General features: G+C 50.9%; 1 protein-coding gene across 1 annotated transcript in view; it reads left to right on the top strand.

Annotated features, from left to right (window-relative positions):
- Nxn (nucleoredoxin) overlaps nucleotides 1–16695 on the top strand; it is a 141916-nt gene extending 125221 nt beyond the window's left edge. Inside the window, exons 5-8 of the mRNA NM_008750.5 lie at nucleotides 1439–1545; nucleotides 10734–10913; nucleotides 12255–12379; nucleotides 15174–16695. Of these exons, the coding sequence (NP_032776.1) occupies nucleotides 1439–1545; nucleotides 10734–10913; nucleotides 12255–12379; nucleotides 15174–15356 (595 nt within the window). The 3' untranslated portion in view covers nucleotides 15357–16695. The remainder of the gene's footprint in view (nucleotides 1–1438; nucleotides 1546–10733; nucleotides 10914–12254; nucleotides 12380–15173) is intronic.
- Nucleotides 16696–18042: the final 1347 nt, after the last annotated feature.

Below are 18042 nucleotides of genomic sequence, written 5' to 3'. Positions count from 1 at the left end.
TTACACAGGTGTCTTTGCCTCATATGTCTTCCTCAGTGTAGGCCGTGGAGAAGGGTCGGGGAAGATAGCTCTAGGATATTAGCTGAGGTAAGCCTTCCTGCAAACACTGAGGCCCTTCCCAGTGCACTGTAGTGTCAGTGGAAATCAAGATGCATTTTTGGTTCAGCTTTCTAGATTGTGAAGGAAATACAGGGCGGAGGATGGAGATGAGCCCGAGACTGGCACCATGTGACTGTGTGTTTGCACGGATCTGGTCATGTACTTGGTCTAGGACTTCATCAATGCACGTGGATAAGAAATCACACAAGCAAGGAGTGTAGTTTCCCAGATCTCTGTCCCTCTAAGCCTCGGGCGTCCCCGCTTCTCCTCATCCCATCTCTTCAGCTTAGAAACCCCAGCCAAGATTCAGACTGAGGGAGCAGCGGCTTCTGCTAGGCCCTGGTCACAGAACACTCTCAAGATGCCACACTGTAGCTTTGACATTGTACTTCCTGTGCTGTCTGATGCCTCATGGCCCCAACCCACAATTCCCTGTCTCAGTGCAAGGGACCCGAGACCAGCCTGAAGACATCTAAAGCTTTGTTTTAAACAGCACCACCTCTATTGAAACACAGCTTCTATAGAAATAAATCGCATCTGTTTTGGGTTTTTCCATCCAGTGAGCTCTGCCCTATGTGTTTACTGTGTCATTATTGTCACCCAATCAAGATACAGAGCATTTCCATCACTGCAAGGTTCCTTTGTGCCTTCCCTGGTCATTGTACATCCACATAGCTCAGCCCTAACGTGCTTTCTATAACTAAAGCATGCTCTCTTTCCCTGTTGCTTCTCAGCGTATAGTCATAGGTGTAGGCTTGGTGCCTACTGTGTAGTTCCTTACACACCACACATACACAGGGAATACAACTGTGGTGTGTGTCCAGGCCTGCTGTAAAAGTCAAGTGTGTTGGGGCTGGAGAGATAGCTCTGTGGTTGAGAGCACTGACTGCTCCATCAGAGGACCAGAGTTCTCACTCTAGCACCTACACCTCTAGGGAGCAGCTCACAAACACCAAACACCCATAACTCCAGCCACAAGGGGTCCAGTGTCCCTTCCTGGCTTCCCCCACTCCACCCCCTCCCCCACACAGAAACACACACAAACAAGTGCACACAAATCAAATCAAGTCTTTACAAAAAAAAAAAAAAAATCAAATGTGTCCACGCTGATGATATGTTGGGCATGGGTAAAATTGGTAGGAAGCATGGCCTGGCTGTCTTTTTAGTTTGGGAGCCACCTGGTGGATGGAGTCATTTGCTTCTTGATGAGCAGCTTGGGACCGGAGGAGCTACGCTAGGAACCCCAACCCGATAGGAGCCAGTACAACTTGATAATATGGGGAAGGACCAAGTGGAGATGCACACAGGATGAAGACATTTTCTCCTCCTCTTTCTGCAGGTCAGAGGAGTCTTTCAAACAGTACTTTAGTGAGATGCCATGGCTCGCTGTCCCCTACACTGATGAGGCCCGGCGGTCTCGTCTCAACCGACTGTATGGAATCCAAGGTAGGAGTCCCAGGCCTGGACTCTTGTGCGGCCTGGACGGAAACCTGCCCACCTGGGCTCTCCATAGCCCTGGCCTCCTTTTAGGCAGAGAAAGAACATCTCAGAAACAGAGCGTGGGAGGCAGGGGCAGGTGGTGTGTTAGTTCTATGCCAGCCTGAGCTACATGGGGGGCTGTTTCAGAAGGACCAAAGCCAACCAACAAACAAACAAACAACTAGGCTTTGCTTTTGTGAGTGTTCATGTTCCTGACATTTTTTAAACATTACGTGGGCCAGGCAGTCGTGGCACATGCCTTTAGTCCCAACACTCAGGAGGAAGAGATGGGTAGTTTAAAGCATGTGTCTACAGAGTGAGTTCTAGAACAGCCAGGGCCACAAAGAGAAACTCTGTCTCAAAAAATTGAAACAAAAACAAAATATTTTTTTTTTAATTTGGGGGCTGGAGACTGGAGAAACGGCTCAGTGTTTGAGGGGTTGACTGCTCTTGCATAGGGCCTGGTTCACTTCCCAGAATTCATGTCACGAGGCTCATGGCAACCTGTAACTGCAGCTCCAGGAAGTCTCACAGCCTCTTCTAGTTTCCTTGGGTGTACACACACACACACACACACACACACACACTCACATACACACAAATACACACAAATACACACACATACATACTCACATACACACAAATACACACACACGTGTAAACACACTCAAGTACACAAGCACACACACATACTTTTTAAAGTAAAATAATTTTTTTTTTTTTTTAGGTTTTTCGAGACAGGGTTTCTCTGTGTAGCCCTGGCTGTCCTGGAACTCACTTGGTAGACCAGGCTGTCCCTGAACTCAGAGAGATCCACCTGCCTCTGCCTCCCAAGTGCTGGGATTAAAGGCGTGCGCCACCACCGCCTGGCTCTTGGGGTGAATTTTATGGTGTGTAACATGGCTGGCACCTCATTACAGCGATTGTGTTGGAGGTGTGGGATGGGCTTGTTGTTTTAAGTACTTGTTCTGGTAGGACAGCTACTTCTCATCCCCTTTCCTAGTGGCTTCTGACATGAATGGCCTGTGACGCACATACTCCCGAGTCCCTAGACCAGCGCTCCCTCCCAGGTCCCCTGTCATACTAAAGGGGGATCTTGGGTTCTATCACTTGGGGTGCTTGAGCCTCTGTTCCTCCTCTGCAAGTCACACATGATGAACCTCTGACAGAAAATCGCTAAGAGCCGGGCAGTGGTGGCGCACGCCTTTAATCTCAGCACTTGAGAGGCAGAGGCAGAGGCAGGCGGATTTCTGAGTTCGAGGCCAGCCTGGTCTACAGAATGAGTTACAGGATAGCCAGGGCTACACAGAGAAGCCCTGTCTCGAAAAACCAAAAAAAAAAAAAAAAAAAAAAAAGAAAAGAAAAGAAAAGAAAAAGAAAGAAAGGGCTGGTGAGATGGCTCAGTGGGTAAGAGCACCCGACTGCTCTTCTGAAGGTCCAGAGTTCAAATCCCAGCAACCACATGGTGGCTCACAACCATCCATAACGAGATCTGACTCCCTCTTCTGGAGTGTCTGAGGACAGCTACAGTGTACTTGCATATAATAAATGAATGGATCTTAAAAAAAAAAAAAAAAAAAGTTTAAAAAAAAAAAAAGTTAAAAAAAAAGAAAAAGAAAGAAAGAAAGAGAGAGAGAAAAAAAAGAAAATCACTAAGAAGTAATAGAGTGATAGAGATGAAATGCTTCTTCCCTGTGAGCACGTGCATGTGCGTGAGTGTGTGTGTGTGTGTGTGTGTGTGTGTGTGAGTGTGTGTGTGAGTGTGTGTGTGTGTGTGTGTGTGTGAGTGTGTGTGTGTGTGTTGCACTCCTACTACCTTTCAGTTGAAGACATTTCCACTAAGAGTCAACCACCAGATTTGCATTACAGTGATGTTCAGAAAGAAAGAATATCGCAGAACAAACTAGATGCTCGCTTTGTCAGATGAACACCCCTCCACCCACCCAACCCCCCATGCTGCCCTGTCTAGCCAAATGGGCTCTTTCTTGGGGAAGTACTTGACTGGCAGTTCCAGAGTTAAACTGGAAGGTAGGTGCTTGCTTAAGTTCCATCCCTGCACTACAAAAATAAACAGAAATATATGGAGTTGTGCCTTGACTTTTCCACCTGTGGGATTGAGTTTCCTTGCTCTGAAAATGACTCAGTGTTCTACCTAAAGGAGACGTGACTGTCTCTTTGTTCAGTGGACAAGAGGTTTCTTCCATCATCACAGTCTTCAAGGCCATGCCACAGTCTCCCTAGCTTGTGACTAAAGGCCTTTCAAGCCACTACAGTCAAGACACACTGGTAGGCTGGTTGAGAGCCAGGGCTCTCCTGGGTTTAGACTTTGTTGTCCATCAGTGCTAGCCTCTTCTGATGACGATGGGTTTTTCCTTTTGGCCTGTGTTAGGCAGTGGTTCATGGCTGTGATGCTGCTCCTAGCAGACACAGCTTGCGGAGGGACAGATTTGCCATGGGTCTCAGCTTCAGAGTCCCTCAGATCTCAGCTTGATGGCTCAGGAGGCACGGGGGATGGGGGGATGCTGACGCTCTGCAGACTTCTGCCTTTTCTGCACTTTATTCTGTCCTGGCCATAGCCCGTGGAATGGCCCATGCACATTCAGAGTAAGTCTTCTCCCTTAGCTGGTCCTCTGTAGAGATGCCCTTACAGATGTCCTGCAGAGCTGTGTTCCCTATCTCCTAGGTGACTCCAGACCCAGTCAGGCTGGCCCTGAAGACAGCCCCACTCCCCTTTAGCAACACAGGGACATCTGAGTTTTTGAGAATTCCTGTTTCTCACTCAGCAGTGAGTACAGATAAACACATCTTTAAAGACATAACAATAAGAAATTTTAAAAGGAATCCAATTTATAGGGATTTATCCATAGGAAATTATCTCATAGCACCACATAGAAGCTGACCTCTCAAGCAGGTGGTAATGTGCAGTATTATTAAAGTTTTATTGTTAGTGTATGTATGTGGGTATTTTGCCTATGTGTGTCCGTGTACAACATACGTGCTTGGCACCTTCTGAGGCCAGAAGAGGGTACCAGATACTATGGTTGTGAGTCACCTGTGTGTGGGTGTTGGGAATCAAGTCTGGGTCCTCTGCAGTCACTGACAGTGCTTTTAATTGCTGACCTCTCTCTCTCTCTCTCTCTCTCTCTCTCTCTCTCTCCAGTCCCTTGGTTGTTTTCTTCTGAGGCAAGGTCTCACTCTACAGCCCAGGCTAGACTGAAATCCACTCTACAATCCAGACTGGCCTAAATCTTTTCTGACCTCAATCTCTCCACCTTCCCAGTCCTGAGATGAAGAACACAGAGCACAACACTTTTTAAATTTTGAAACAAAGTCTCATTGTGTAGAGTTGCCTAGCCTGGAACTGCTTTGTAGACCAGGCTGGACTTAAAGTTGCAGTAACAGTCTCCTGCCTCTCGGGTGCTAGAGTTACAGGCACATGCTGCCATGCCGTACCGAGGTGGTGGAGTGGTTTTACAGAGAAGCTCTGGGAGCATTTCCTGGGCTATATCCAGACTGAGCTGGCTCCACCCGGCCTTTCAACCCGAAAGAGGAGGAATGGGGTGGGGAGAGATGATCTGACAGTCACCAGGTCCTCCCTATTGTCTTGGCCAAATTGACTGAGAACATATAATGCAAAGGGAACATGTTCTCTGAGTGTCTGGGATCTAGGCCCAGCGTGCCCTTGTACCTGAGTTTCTTCCTCCAGAGTGGCCTTACCAAATGCTGACACAGTTATTTGAGGTGTCATAGGGAGTGGGTCACCCTGTCATAGGGAAACTAGACCTGCTACCTGCTGCAGGTCTTAAGGACCAAAGTCCAGCAGCTGCCAGGGGCCTGGTCACTGGCTGGCTCCCTTTAGGTGCCCAGGACTGAGCCCCCGGGTTGTGTGAAACTATAGTGGTCACAGGGCCACCCTGGCTCACCAAGGATTTGGCATTTGGCTTCCCTCCATCTCCTTTGTCTCCCTGAAAAAGCCTGCTTCCCTGCAAGGCCTCCCTGCTACCAGTGCTTTGTGCAGACTGGGGAATGTGTGGCCCTGTAAGCTGTTTAAAAATGCCTTTCTAAGGGAACCATTTAGACACACTTGGCAAAAGGCAAATCTCATTAGCCATTGTCTAAGTAACCCGGGCTTCTCGAGAGTATTGGAGAACACCCTGTTCTTTCGCAAGGAGGCTTAGGGGCCCTTCCATCTTGGGCAAGGGACCCAGGTGCTTTGTCCTTCCTCTCTCTGTGTCATGCCCAGCCTGTGGGAGGGTAGAAGGTGGCTCGGGCTGGGCGGCTATAGTGTGGAGTCTTGCTGTCCCCAACACAGAGCTTTCTGTTTCCTCTCCCTCTTGCTCAAACTATCTTTCACTGTCTCTTCTGCCCTCCATCCCCTGCATCCCTCCTCCCCCTCCCCTCTCTGCCCCTTGCTTTGCCCACTTCCTTAACTTCCTTCATAAAATGGACTTGAAGCACTCTGTAAATATAAAAACGACATTTTCAGAGCTTGTGTCTTTTCAGTCAGCAGAGAGCAAGTAGCCGGGCATTTATTTTGCAGACAAACCTCTGCATTCAGAACTCTGGCGCCTCTGTGTAGAGCTGCCTGTCTGCTGGCGGAGGGCGGCCGGGGCAGCCTGGGAATCCACCGAGTGACCTTGCTGCTCTGTTCTGTTTGTTGCACTTAATTGTGAGCACATAAAAAGAAGGGAAAAAAGATAGGAGAAAAAAACCCCAGGGAATAACATAATAAATACTCATGCAGTTACATGGGGAAGATGGGCTTTGTTCAGATATTTAGAATAGAATCCAGATTCTGTGAACCTCCTCAGCACACCCAGCTTTCAAAAGAAAAAAAGAAGGAAGGAAGAAAAAAGGAAGGGAGGGAGGGAGGGAGGGAGGGAGGGAGGGAGGGAGGAAGGAAGGAAGGAAGGAAGGAAGGAAGGAAGGAAGGAAGGAAGGACAATGGAAGCATTACAGACAAACAAAAGGCCTTCACTCTCTGCCTTCCTTCTCCCGGGGGAATCACCACCATACATTTACTGTGTAACTTCATAAGCCACTTCTTCCGTATCTCCCTGCATGTATATGAACCCATGAATAATGTATCCCTTCCTTGGTTTGTCTTTTAGAAGCATACTTTAAATGCTGTCATAATGTAATTTTCCATCCTGAGTTTTTTTCCTTCACATGATGGTTTGAAATGTGTCCCCACTAACATTCATATCTAGTTCCAGGCCTGGGAAGCGCCCCATGGCCTAATCGCGCTGCCTGGCCTATCTGCCCCTCTTGATGGACAGTTTGACTGTGCCTGCAGACAGAGCTGCTCCACTCTTGATTGACAGTTGGTTTCTGATAGGAACATGACCATGCAGCCCTCCTGGTGCACACAGGGTAGCTCTTAGGTCTTCTGGACAAGTCCAACTTGGTCCAGGCCCCATCTTTCTGACCTCAGTTGAGTTTTTCTGAGCTTTGCCAGCTGCTCCCATCTTTTCCTAGGCTCTGTAAGCAAAGGAAGACTTTCAGGGAGGGCGCCACAGGAGGAGAGAGAGCTGGCGAGCGGAGCTGGCTGTTGGTTTGTCATCCCCAACCAGCCCTGGTGCCCTTGGGTTCTGATTTTCATCTTATGTTAAGCCACATATTACATCGCTTAAAATTCCAACTGCTCCGTATCTCATATTCCCTTCTTACTCTACAACTGTTTGCACTTTTCTGAGTCCCCTTTGGCCACTGCCCACATGCTTACACAGAGCTGTGATGCACATGCAGCAGTGTGCCAGCGGGGGTTCCTCTTAGCACTGTTACAGCACTTTCCAGTTGGCTGTGTCCTCCGTGGTCACCATTGCCACCACCTCACAGTATTGTGCCCTACAGTGTGCCTTGGCTTGCACTTCCTATCCCAGGATGTCCTCCTTCAGTTTCTCCTCCTGCCTCCCATTGGCCTTTGGGGACTGGGAGCCCCTAACGATGCGATGCTGCCATCTGGGTGCAAGCGGAGCTAGCTAGGTGCTACTCCTCCTGGCTCCTTTCTTCCTCAAGTGCATGGACCATTTCAGCTTCTTTGTCCCACATCTACCCTCCCATCCCCAAACTGTTCCCTTAGCAACAGAGAAACAATGGAACTAAACTGTGGGATGGCCTCTATGGGTTATTTTCAAGTTGTTCTAAACCACTTAGGTATCATCCCTCGGCGGAAGGGGTTTGGCACTGGCTTTTCAGGCCTTGTCCTGTCTCTGTGCTTTGGAGGAGATAGGGGAGGGGACTCTGACACTGATAGATACTCTAGCTCCTTAAAGCTGAAGACGTAGGTTGAATCTTCTTTGGGAATGGGGGCATATATGTAAGCTTGGGATGAGGCAGGTGAGAGAGCCCTGAGCTCTTGCTTGGCACACATTACTGTTGGTGGGACTCTCCCTCACATCCCCCGTTCTTCAGCCTGGCTTGAGGTTTCTGACTCTGCTCCAAGGCTCCCACCTTCTGTGCCTCTGCCTTCTCAGTAAGAACTTTTTCAAACGTGAGAGGATTTATAACATTTGGCTATCACATACAGAACACATACAGTATCCCCAGTCCTCTGCTGAAACATTTTACATTTCCATCTCCTTATTTCTACCCATTATTGAGTAAGATAGAATCTGACATCCCCATTTGGCAGAAGTTAGGAACTGCAGGATCTTCCTTAAAACTCTGAGAATCAGCACCTTTCCCCCAACCGTCCCGGATGGCTTTGCTGGGAAACAAGTCTGGGCCGGGCAGAGATAAGCTCTTTTGTTCCTGCAAGAAGCCCCTCACTGGTGTGGTATGGAAGGTGTTTTGCATGACTGCATTGGTGAGAAATTTGCTGTTCCCTTGAAGTTTCTTTAGGCTTTACCCAGTTTTCTCTGCAGTATTGACTTTGGGAAGGGACTGCATGCTGAGGAGGAGGATGGGGTGATGACACCCTCAGCCTCCTCTGTCACCTCTCTGGGGAGGGAAGAGGAGAGAGGAAAATAGCTTGGCAAACTGGTTCTGGAATGTTCCTGGCCCCAGCCAGGTGCTGAGAGAGTCCTTGGCAAAGGTGTTATCCCGGAGATAGAGCCACAGCCCTTGCAACAGGCAGGCCAGTGTTCCTATCCCATTGAGACTAGCAGGGTGGTCTTGTGGTGGTCCTCACAGCCTGTCAGGATGACTAAGTAGCAACTATGTTGTGCCTGGCAGAGCAGAGGCAAGCTCCCCTTCTCCATACACCCTCTGGTTCAGCAGCAGACACCCTTCGAGGGTTCTAAGGTCAAATCCAGGGTCCCCTGAAGGGAACGGTGGCCCTGGGAGCATAGATACTCTTCGGTTCCAAGTCTGATTGGGTGTATTCATGAAGTCACACTCCTGACGCTGCCCTGTCCCTGTGGGCCTTATCGCCTTGGATTCCCACTCACGTGCTCAAAGGACTGAATCCAGGAGAGGACCTTTTAGTTTTTCATAGCCGAGGGAACTGAGTGGAAAGAGGCTGGCCAGAGGACCTGTGCCTCTGTGGAGTCATCAGTGGGCTTCCTGGCAGCCAGCTTGAGTTCTTGTGGTCCTGTCCTGGTCCCTGCAGGACTCAAGGGAGCAACATATTCCTCATGGAAACGGAGGAACTAGACTCCCTGGCTGGCAGACTTGCAGTCATCTCCCAGAACTCTGTGCCTGTCTGTCCGTCTTTCCTGCATCCCCATTTAGTCCAGGCTAACAACAGGCCCCCTTGCTGTGTGTAATCATAGCAGTGGCCAGGCTCAGTTTACCCAGTACTCAGGATTGCCCAATTTCAGAAGCACTGGTTCAGATTAAAGGACTGTGCCAATGCTTTTTAGAGATGGGGATGTGGCAGTGTGGATCACCCGTGTGTCCCAAGCTGCCCCATGTGGCCTCTAGCCGAAGGCTTCCTTCAGGCTCTGACATAAGTCCTGTGTGTGGAGACACAGCCAACATGGGTTCAGGCCTCTGGGGGAGAGGCAGCCGTTAGGATAGCTTTCCAGGTCTCCTTCTCCTGTTTAAGACTGAGCTCACCAATTTTTTTTTTCTTCTTCGAGACAGGGTTTCTCTGTGCAGTCCTGGCTGTCCTGGAACTCACTCTGTAGACCAGGCTGGCCTCGAACTCAGAAATCTGCCTGCCTCTGCCTCCCAAGTTTTGGGATTACAGGCATGCGCCACCATTGCCCAGCAAGACTGAGCTCATCTTAAAAAAAAAAAAAAAAAAGTCCTTGGGAGTCAGGGCCACGGGAGCTGGGTCCTCTCCACCTATTCTCTGACACACCTATCCAGCTACTTCTAATAAATGTGAACAAAATGGATTCATTTATTCCTTTTGAAGATAGGCCCACCACTGTGTGCCCACTGGGCCCACCGTCGCAGCAGGTTACAAAGCACCAGGGTCACACTTCTGGTACCTCACTATACCCCCCATGGAGATGTAAAATGTCAGTGGAACAAATTACTGACCAAATACTTCAGAACATATAAATATTAAATTTCTCTGGCTTTCATATAAAATCCAGGCTCTGGTCTGCTCCCAAGAGGGGGTACCTGGAGAGCTCTACTGGGGAGGGGACCAGCTACCAGTGGAGAGACAAGTGTCCCCAAAGGTCAGGGCAGAGGCTGACTCTGTGTGAGTGGCAGCTCTGGCCAGAAGAGAAGCAGTGGGGAGTGGGATACAAAGAGCAAGGAGGTGGGAAGCCCACATGCAGCTGTAAACCAGGCTGGGGTGCGCTTCCCCACCTCCACCCCCACCCCATGTTCACATGGGGATCTGTACTTAGAGTGCATGCGCTGCACACAGATGTGTGTGCACACCAGGATTGACCGACCCCAAGCCTCATGCACACTAAATGAGTGTTGGTATCTGTTGTTCTGATCTCTGAGTTTGTCACTCAGTTGCTGTTGATGGAGCTGGGATAGGGGGGAGGGGGGGCTCCAGCTCCTTCACAGTATCACCCCAGAGAACTCCAAGACACCGACTCCCTCAGCTTTCCTTGGAGCGACTCCACACAGACCCGGAGCGGTTCTGTCGCTGGTCAGCAACTGGGCTTACTTTTAGCCCAGGGCTTCCGGGACCAGACCTGGCTTGGATCCTTACTGTGAGAATGTGAATGTCCCTGATCTGGAAGGCAGGCTCCACCCTGTCTCAGGACAATGGCCAGCTAAGCGTCGTGACTCTCTTGCAGGCATCCCCACGCTCATCGTGCTGGACCCGCAGGGGGAGGTGATCACTCGGCAGGGTCGGGTGGAGGTGCTCAATGACGAGGACTGCAGGGAGTTCCCGTGGCACCCGAAGCCCGTGCTGGAGCTCTCTGACTCCAACGCTGTGCAGCTCAACGAGGGCCCCTGCCTCGTCCTTTTTGTAGGTATGGAGCTGGAGGGAAAGTGGAAGGCAGGTCAGAATGGACCTCTCATGGGAGGCAGATAGTATCCCCTGCCCCCAGCCACTCTCTACCATTAACAGTGTTGATCTGGGGTCTTTGTCTCCCTAGCAGCCTTGCTTTTGACCCCAATGATTTATTCATGGCTATCCCCCTGCAGGCGGTGGTCTGGAGCAGCTACTGCTCCTGCTGCCAGCTGGGCAACAGGTCAGGCAGGAAGATGGCCCCAGCCCCCCATGAACAGACCCTTTGTTGGGAAGGGAGATGGGGAGGGTGTTGCTTGCATAGCAGCTGTAGGGGGTGGGGCCCCCTCGGGCTAAGGCTCATCCAGGCCTGCTGCCACTTTCCTATGCTCTAATGAGCAATTCCGGGGAGCCACTAGAGCTGGCCCGGCTCTACCAGGTGGAACCCCGCTCCTTCACCCTCAGAAGCTATGTCTCGTGGCTAAGTAGAAAGATAGGAAAGTATCCCTGCAGACTGTGGCATGACTCAGGATGCTTTCACCACCCATGGCCAAGGAGGCCTGGGGAGTACCCTCAGCACCTTGCTACATTCTCTGGGGTCTGGTTTCGGGACCCTAGCATCAGAGCTGATAAGCAGACTGGGCCAGTCTTAGGTAGGAAGGCCTGTCACAGAGAAGCAGTCTTGAATTTTTTTTTCCTGTGGGGTTGTCTTGCCTGTTGCAGGTCCTCACACCCACATCCTGGGCCCTGTTTGGAAAGAGCTCTGAACCTGGGGACAATTCGGGACATTTTGGCTTTCTCCAGAAATGTGGAAACCAAGTCCCTGAGAAGCAGGACAAGTTGGATAGTAAATTAGATGAAGGTGTCCCCAGAGATCGTGTCTGGTCACCATGAGCCTCTTGGGCAGTATGACACCTGTGGGTAGACTCCTGTATCCTCTGTGTGCCTCGTGAGGATGCTATGCTGACTCCCACCACAGGCTTCAGCAGCCTCAGCCTCATGTGGCCATTCCTCATGTTCTCCTGCAGGTCGTCCCAAGCAGGTCTGCCTACCAGGTAGCTTTGGAGCAGGTGTGGAGTCCCATCACCACCAGAGCTGCAGAGGGGACCACAGTCCTCGGCTCTGTGACTGGGAGAACACTCCTAGGGGCTCAGGTGTAGGCATGGGAGCAGCAACCTATACAAACCCTGTATAGGTTTGTGAAGAACCTCATGGCAGGCGCTGCATGCTGGTGGGTAGGGTTCGAACTGCTCACTGAGCTGTTTGTGTCTAGTGAGCCCAGTGTGTCTCAGGCCCATCTCTGGTCACTGAGATTTGACAATTTAGAGTTGCTTGTCCTTCTTTTTCTGTTCCCCTGTCACAGACTCTGAGGACGACGGAGAGTCCGAGGCAGCCAAACAGCTGATCCAGCCAATAGCTGAGAAGATCATTGCCAAGTACAAAGCCAAAGAAGAGGAGGCGCCGCTGTTGTTCTTTGTGGCCGGGGAGGTGAGTGCGGAGGACAGGCCTGGCGTCCTGGGTACATGCAGGATATGAGTGATCTTGGCTTCTGGAGGTCTGAAGGGACCTCTGGGTCTGAGCTGATTGTGCCACACGCAGATGTAAGAGGAAAAGGTGTGCCCTTAGTCATCAGAAACCACTTCCTATCCCTGCTGTATCCCCCGCCCTTCCTTCTCACTCAGCAGCCCTCAGAACTTTAGGAAACCCTAGCGGATCTGTGTCGTCCCCCCACCCCCCGCACGGCTGAGAGCAGCACAGACATCCTTGCTCCCATCCGTGCTGCTGGATCAGAACCAGCCCCTGCTTTGCATAGATAGTACCAGCCTGGCTAATCCCACTGTGCCAGCCTGCAACACGGGCTTAGCCATCACAGGGATCCCGACTTAAAACACAGCTGAAGACACTTGGGGAGGTTGGAAATTGCTGCTGTCCCCCATCTGTTGCTCTCAAGGCCTAGTTCTTGAGCCCTCACTGTGCCAGACTGAGCAGGGGACATCCCCAGGGTCAGATGATGGCAGGTGCCCGGCCACCCTGAAAGCCTGGGAGGCTGCATCCTACAGGCACCTGCATTCTGCAAGATGGCCGTGATTGGCTGCGCAGGCGCTCTCCTGGCTCCTTCTGCACATGCTCATTGCCTCTCTACCCCACCCCAGCACCCCTCTGAGGCTCACATCAACAGACTCTATGAGGCCACCCTCCAGCTTTTCCTGCCCAGGTCAGAACCTCCAGTTGGTCAGAGCCTGTACACTGGATCCCAAGAGAAGGACAGGAAGACAAACAAGAGAGGCCAGACAGACACCCTAAGCCACCCATTCATCTCCTCAGTAACCACCCCTGGCTGCCCTGCTGGGCCCCTTGCAGGCAGCCCCAGTTGCCCTGCCCAGCTCTGGGGTGGAGGGGAACAAAGAGGGTTCACAGGCTCCTGCAGGGGAGAGTTGGGGGGGTCCCAGCCGCCCCACACAAAGCATAACAAGGCAGCTCTGCATGTATTAAACTCTAACCCCTGGAGAATAGCTCCTAAGAAAGATGGGTGCAGAAGAGAAAGGCCAGGCCGGGGGCAAGGCGGGGATTCAGGAGCACAGCTGAAAAGCCTTTGCAAGTTCTCTGTCCCCTAGGCGCCTTGCCAGGAACTTCACCTGCTGGTCTCCTTTGTTCTTCACCCTCTCACGGGGAACAATACTCATTATCCTGTTTCCTAGATGAGGGACATAGGCTTTAGCAGGGAGGAGGGCTGGGAGCACCGGGGGCTGGTTTCCTCTCTTAGCATCCTAGGTGTTAGGGATGGGATCTGGGCTCCACTGATGTCCCTTGCCAAGGCCACAAAGTAGGTAGCAGAGAAGGAACTGATGGGGTTACTGTGACTCCAGTGACAGGGCTCATCCTTTTCTGACAAATGGACCAGTTCATGCCTAGAAGGACAGACAGACTTGGGGCTGCTGCCCATGTGTCAGAAAGCTAGGCAGAGTCCCCCATGTCATCATCCATTGCTCCACTGAGATACCAGTCAGTCTTTGGCAACTGACTCGATCCAGCCCTCTGTTCTTCCGCTCAGAAGCAAGATAACCTGGCCTGGGGGAGAAGGGAAGGGAGACAGGGAGGTGGGACGTGGACATTGATTAACTGAGCTCCCATCAGTGTGGCCGAGGGCTGGGAGAGTTCTTTAATTCTTGTTGTCCTTTCCCAGTCCTGTCGCTTGGGACAAGCACTGGTTAATCTGAAAGCCTTTGAGAACATTAAAATTCATCTCTCTGGTTTGCTCAGGGGGAGGCACTGGAGCTCTTGGCTTGGTCCAGGCCTCCTGAAGGGATAATATGCACAGTGTTTGTCCAGGTGCTTCCCTCTGTTTATCGTGAAGGGTTCTATTAGCCCATGAGGAGGGCTGGACCTGGCGATCCATGCCCAGGATACAGAAGCATCCAGCCTTACGGGAGGCGTATGCTATGGTATGAGAAGGGAAGATGTCACTCAGAAACCCTCCTTAGTGTCTGGGAATGTAATAGATTTTGTCAGAGGAACCAGTGAGCTTAAGTTTCATGCTTCCTTCTCTCCACCCCTGTTTAAGGCCAGGAAGACCCCAAGCCCTTTCTCTGCTGGGCGAGCGACTCAAACCCTTTCATTAGATTTAGAGTGTTATATGTTGTACAGTGTGAAGTCCCATTTCCCACCAGGCTCTAAATGAGGTCTGTCTCATGAAAGGTCACCTCAAATAGTGGCTCCTCCATAAGAGTTTTTCCTTGTCTTTGGCCCTGTTTGCTTGTTTGGATGAGGGGTGTTTGAGCAGAGGGAACTCACCGGCCCAGTAGCAGGGATTACATGGCAAGGCACCAGCTTCTTAGACCAACACAGTGGAGTAGCGCCCAGGCTGGCTGTACTCCTCCTGCCTTCACTTCACACAGGGCATGGGAGACAGTAAGCTGTTGTTGAAAAAGATTCCAGAGTTGAATTCCTGACTTAGCCTCAGATAATCCACAGTGGGGCTGCAAAGAATTGAGAGCTGGTTGCAAAACCTAGCGATTAGGACTTAAAATTGTACCCTTTTTTTAAAAGGCAGAGGGCATGTTAAAGTCACTTTCATGCTCATGAAGAAACCTGGGCTGTGGGATGCAGGGGAATTGTTCATCCTTCTCCCTAAGGGAAGGTAGGGTCCTTATCCTCCCGATAGAAGCCCCCCCCCCCCCCCAGTGTGCTGACACTGTCCCTGTGCCATACACTCTAAGGACTGGACTCAGGAGACTCTCTTGTTAAAATGTACTGGTTTTCTTGCCCTTCTGGTGACTTCCAGGATGACATGACTGACTCCCTGAGAGATTACACCAACCTGCCTGAGGCGGCGCCTCTGCTCACCATTCTGGACATGTCAGCCCGGGCCAAGTACGTGATGGATGTAGAAGAGATCACCCCAGCCATTGTGGAGACTTTTGTGAATGACTTCCTAGCAGAAAAACTCAAGCCTGAGCCCATCTAGTGGGCTCCGGCCTCTGGAGACAGTATTTAAGACACAGTCTTCTCCCCTTCCTCCCCTCTGCCCTTGGACTTTTCCAGCGTGTCCTGAATCACACAATCCAAGTGTCCAACCTCTGTGGTGCCTTGTTTCTACATTAGCAACTCAGCTAGCACCCATGGGTGTGCATCCTCACAGTGGCAGCAGGTCCCACGGTGTTTGGAGATGGCTTGGGGATCCGTGAGGATGGCATGACCAGCTAGCCCCGAGACTGCCACCTCTCCTGGCTCATGATGGAGGACCTTCCCGGGTCTTCTGCAGAGTGAGCAAGCAAGGACCGTGGATTGAGGCCCTGACTCTGACTCTGGGATCAGTATACACACCCCAAGCCAGAGGGAACTCTCCTGTGACATCTGTACCCGTGGGAGTTACAGAGGAAGGGTCATGACCTCAGTGGCCATCAGCTGAGAGCTGTCGGCGAATTTGCTTTGTAAGGACGTGATCTTTCTTGGTCTGAGGGAAAACCAGCGCATCAGTGGGTTCTTGGGCAGGGGACTTCCATATCTCTAAGGAACCTTGTGGGTGTTTGTTTTGGTGGGAAAATGAATAGCCGAGCTAACAGTTCATAGAACGCTTACTGTGTGCTTAGTTTCTTCATCTCCCCATTTTCCTCCTGTACTCTTGGCCATCCCCAGGTTTCTGCTCATACAAAAACCTCCCGAAATCTTGGGATTTCAGAAATGGATTTCCCCCTTAGCCATCTTCCCAAGATTCAGCCCTGAGTTCCCAGAGAAGTGTTGCCCAGCTACCCGGGCTTCTCTGTGGGCTGCTTCTCTGCCACAATCACCTGCAGCCCCTTTCATGGTCCGTTTTCTTTTCAAACTGGATCCAAAAAGAGACGAGGGTTTTCTTTCCTCTAGGAACCTGCAAAGGTAACTGTGCTCTAGAAAGCAGTGAGGGCACTGGGCATGCCAACTGCAGTCACCCTGACTTCCTCTGCTCTGCCCAGGCAGCTGAACTGACCACAACAGTGGAAACATCAGCCATGTTCTTAGGGTCTGTGCTTTGGCCTAGGGATTTCCAGGACTTTAGTCTGTCACAGTCTGGTGTCAGGGACTTCAAAGCATCTGGGCCTCACCCTCAGCTCAACCCAACACTTTACCAGCCCAAACCATTTATTTTGGAAAACGCAGTTGTCCTCCCCCAACAAGCTATTGACACTGCTGTTCCTTGCTGAATTGGATTGTTGGCTTGTAATTCAGAGGTACAAAATTAGTTGGTAATTACACTATCAGATGTTGCCAGCCTGAAGTGCAATCACCTAGAAAGAAATAAAGCAGATAAAGCAGGCCTCTCTGACCTCACCCTTCGCTTGGGCCTTCCTGCCCTCAGTGATGAGTCCTTTTCCCTTTAGTGCTTTCTTTGGGATGGGGCGAATGTTCTAGAGCCCGCAAGAATCTAACGAACCGAGACTGGGAACAGAGTTTGGTTGTAGGGTACACAAGGCCTTGAGTTCAGCACACACACACAGGGGTGGGGGGAGAAGAGAGAGAGAGCACATGGCTGTCTGTTTCTCTTGGTTTTCAGAAGGCAGGAAGCTCACCGGAGCTTTGGTTCTCAGACTGAAGACCTTGTTGTGAATTTTGTTGTGTTTACTGAAGCTGAGCACTGACACCTCCATGGGGAGACACTAGAATCACCATGGACCTCACTTCAAAGAGTAGGGCAAGGAATGGGGTGTCCTAGCTCTGTCCTAGGGCTAGGGGCATCCCTGAAAGGGGGACAAGGACCAAGATGAACTCTCTCCCTTGGAAAATGAATAGGTTTCTGTCTGTGCCCTGGGTGTGATGGCTTTGAAGGAAAGGATGGTGTCCCTTTTGGCAGCTAGTTACCTTTGGGGGGTTGTGGGGAGGAGAAAGAGAAGCCAATTGGAAGGTGCAGGATTGGATCTATGTCGTATCTCAGTGGCCTGTCCTGGGCTGATTCTCCGGTCAGCAGAATGCAACACCAGAACTCCCCTTTTAGAGAGGATGTGTGGCTTAGTCAGGACTGGGGACAGCCTAGTTCTGTGCAGCTGCTACAGTTGGAGAACGAGCTACAGAAGGACCTTTCCTGCAAACCAGTGAACAGTCCCTAAAGGTTACTGCAGCAGACCAAGTGGGTGGTGTGCTAGCTCCCACCAAGCAGCTCCAAGATACCTTCCGACTCTCCTTGCTAATTGGAAACAGGCTAAGACACCAGCTGTGGCAGCCACAGGCTTCCTCCAGCAGCATGGGGAACGCCATGCCCTGCAGGTCGACATGGGAAGGGAGCTATAAAAATGCCACTGTAGAATTCCCAGGTTTGTGTTCAAAATGACCTCCAGACCCCATTCCCACAATAGAGATGCATTTCTTTAAATTTCTCGAGACCAAGTCTTACTCTGCAGCCTAGGCTAGCCTAGAAAGCCACTGTGTAGCTGGCCTCAAATCCCTGCTCTGCTCCTAAGTGTTGGGACTAGAGGCATAAGCTACAGTGCCCAGCAAGATAAGATTTTTTCACCCAGCCTTCACACAAAAGATCAAAGGATAGTCTGGAATCCTACACTAGGGAGGGAGGAAGGAGGGTCATAAGTTCAAAGGCAGCCTAGGCTTCATAGCAACACAGTCTCAAAATATCAAAAGTAATAAATCCATACAAGGAAAAGGACATCTGTTAGGCTAATGATGGA

This window comes from Mus musculus, chromosome 11 (genome assembly GCF_000001635.26).
Source record: "Mus musculus strain C57BL/6J chromosome 11, GRCm38.p6 C57BL/6J".
NCBI classification, from domain to species: Eukaryota; Metazoa; Chordata; class Mammalia; order Rodentia; family Muridae; genus Mus; species Mus musculus.
Note: the sequence above shows the minus strand (reverse complement) of the source record. Positions and strands in the feature narration are given on the sequence as shown.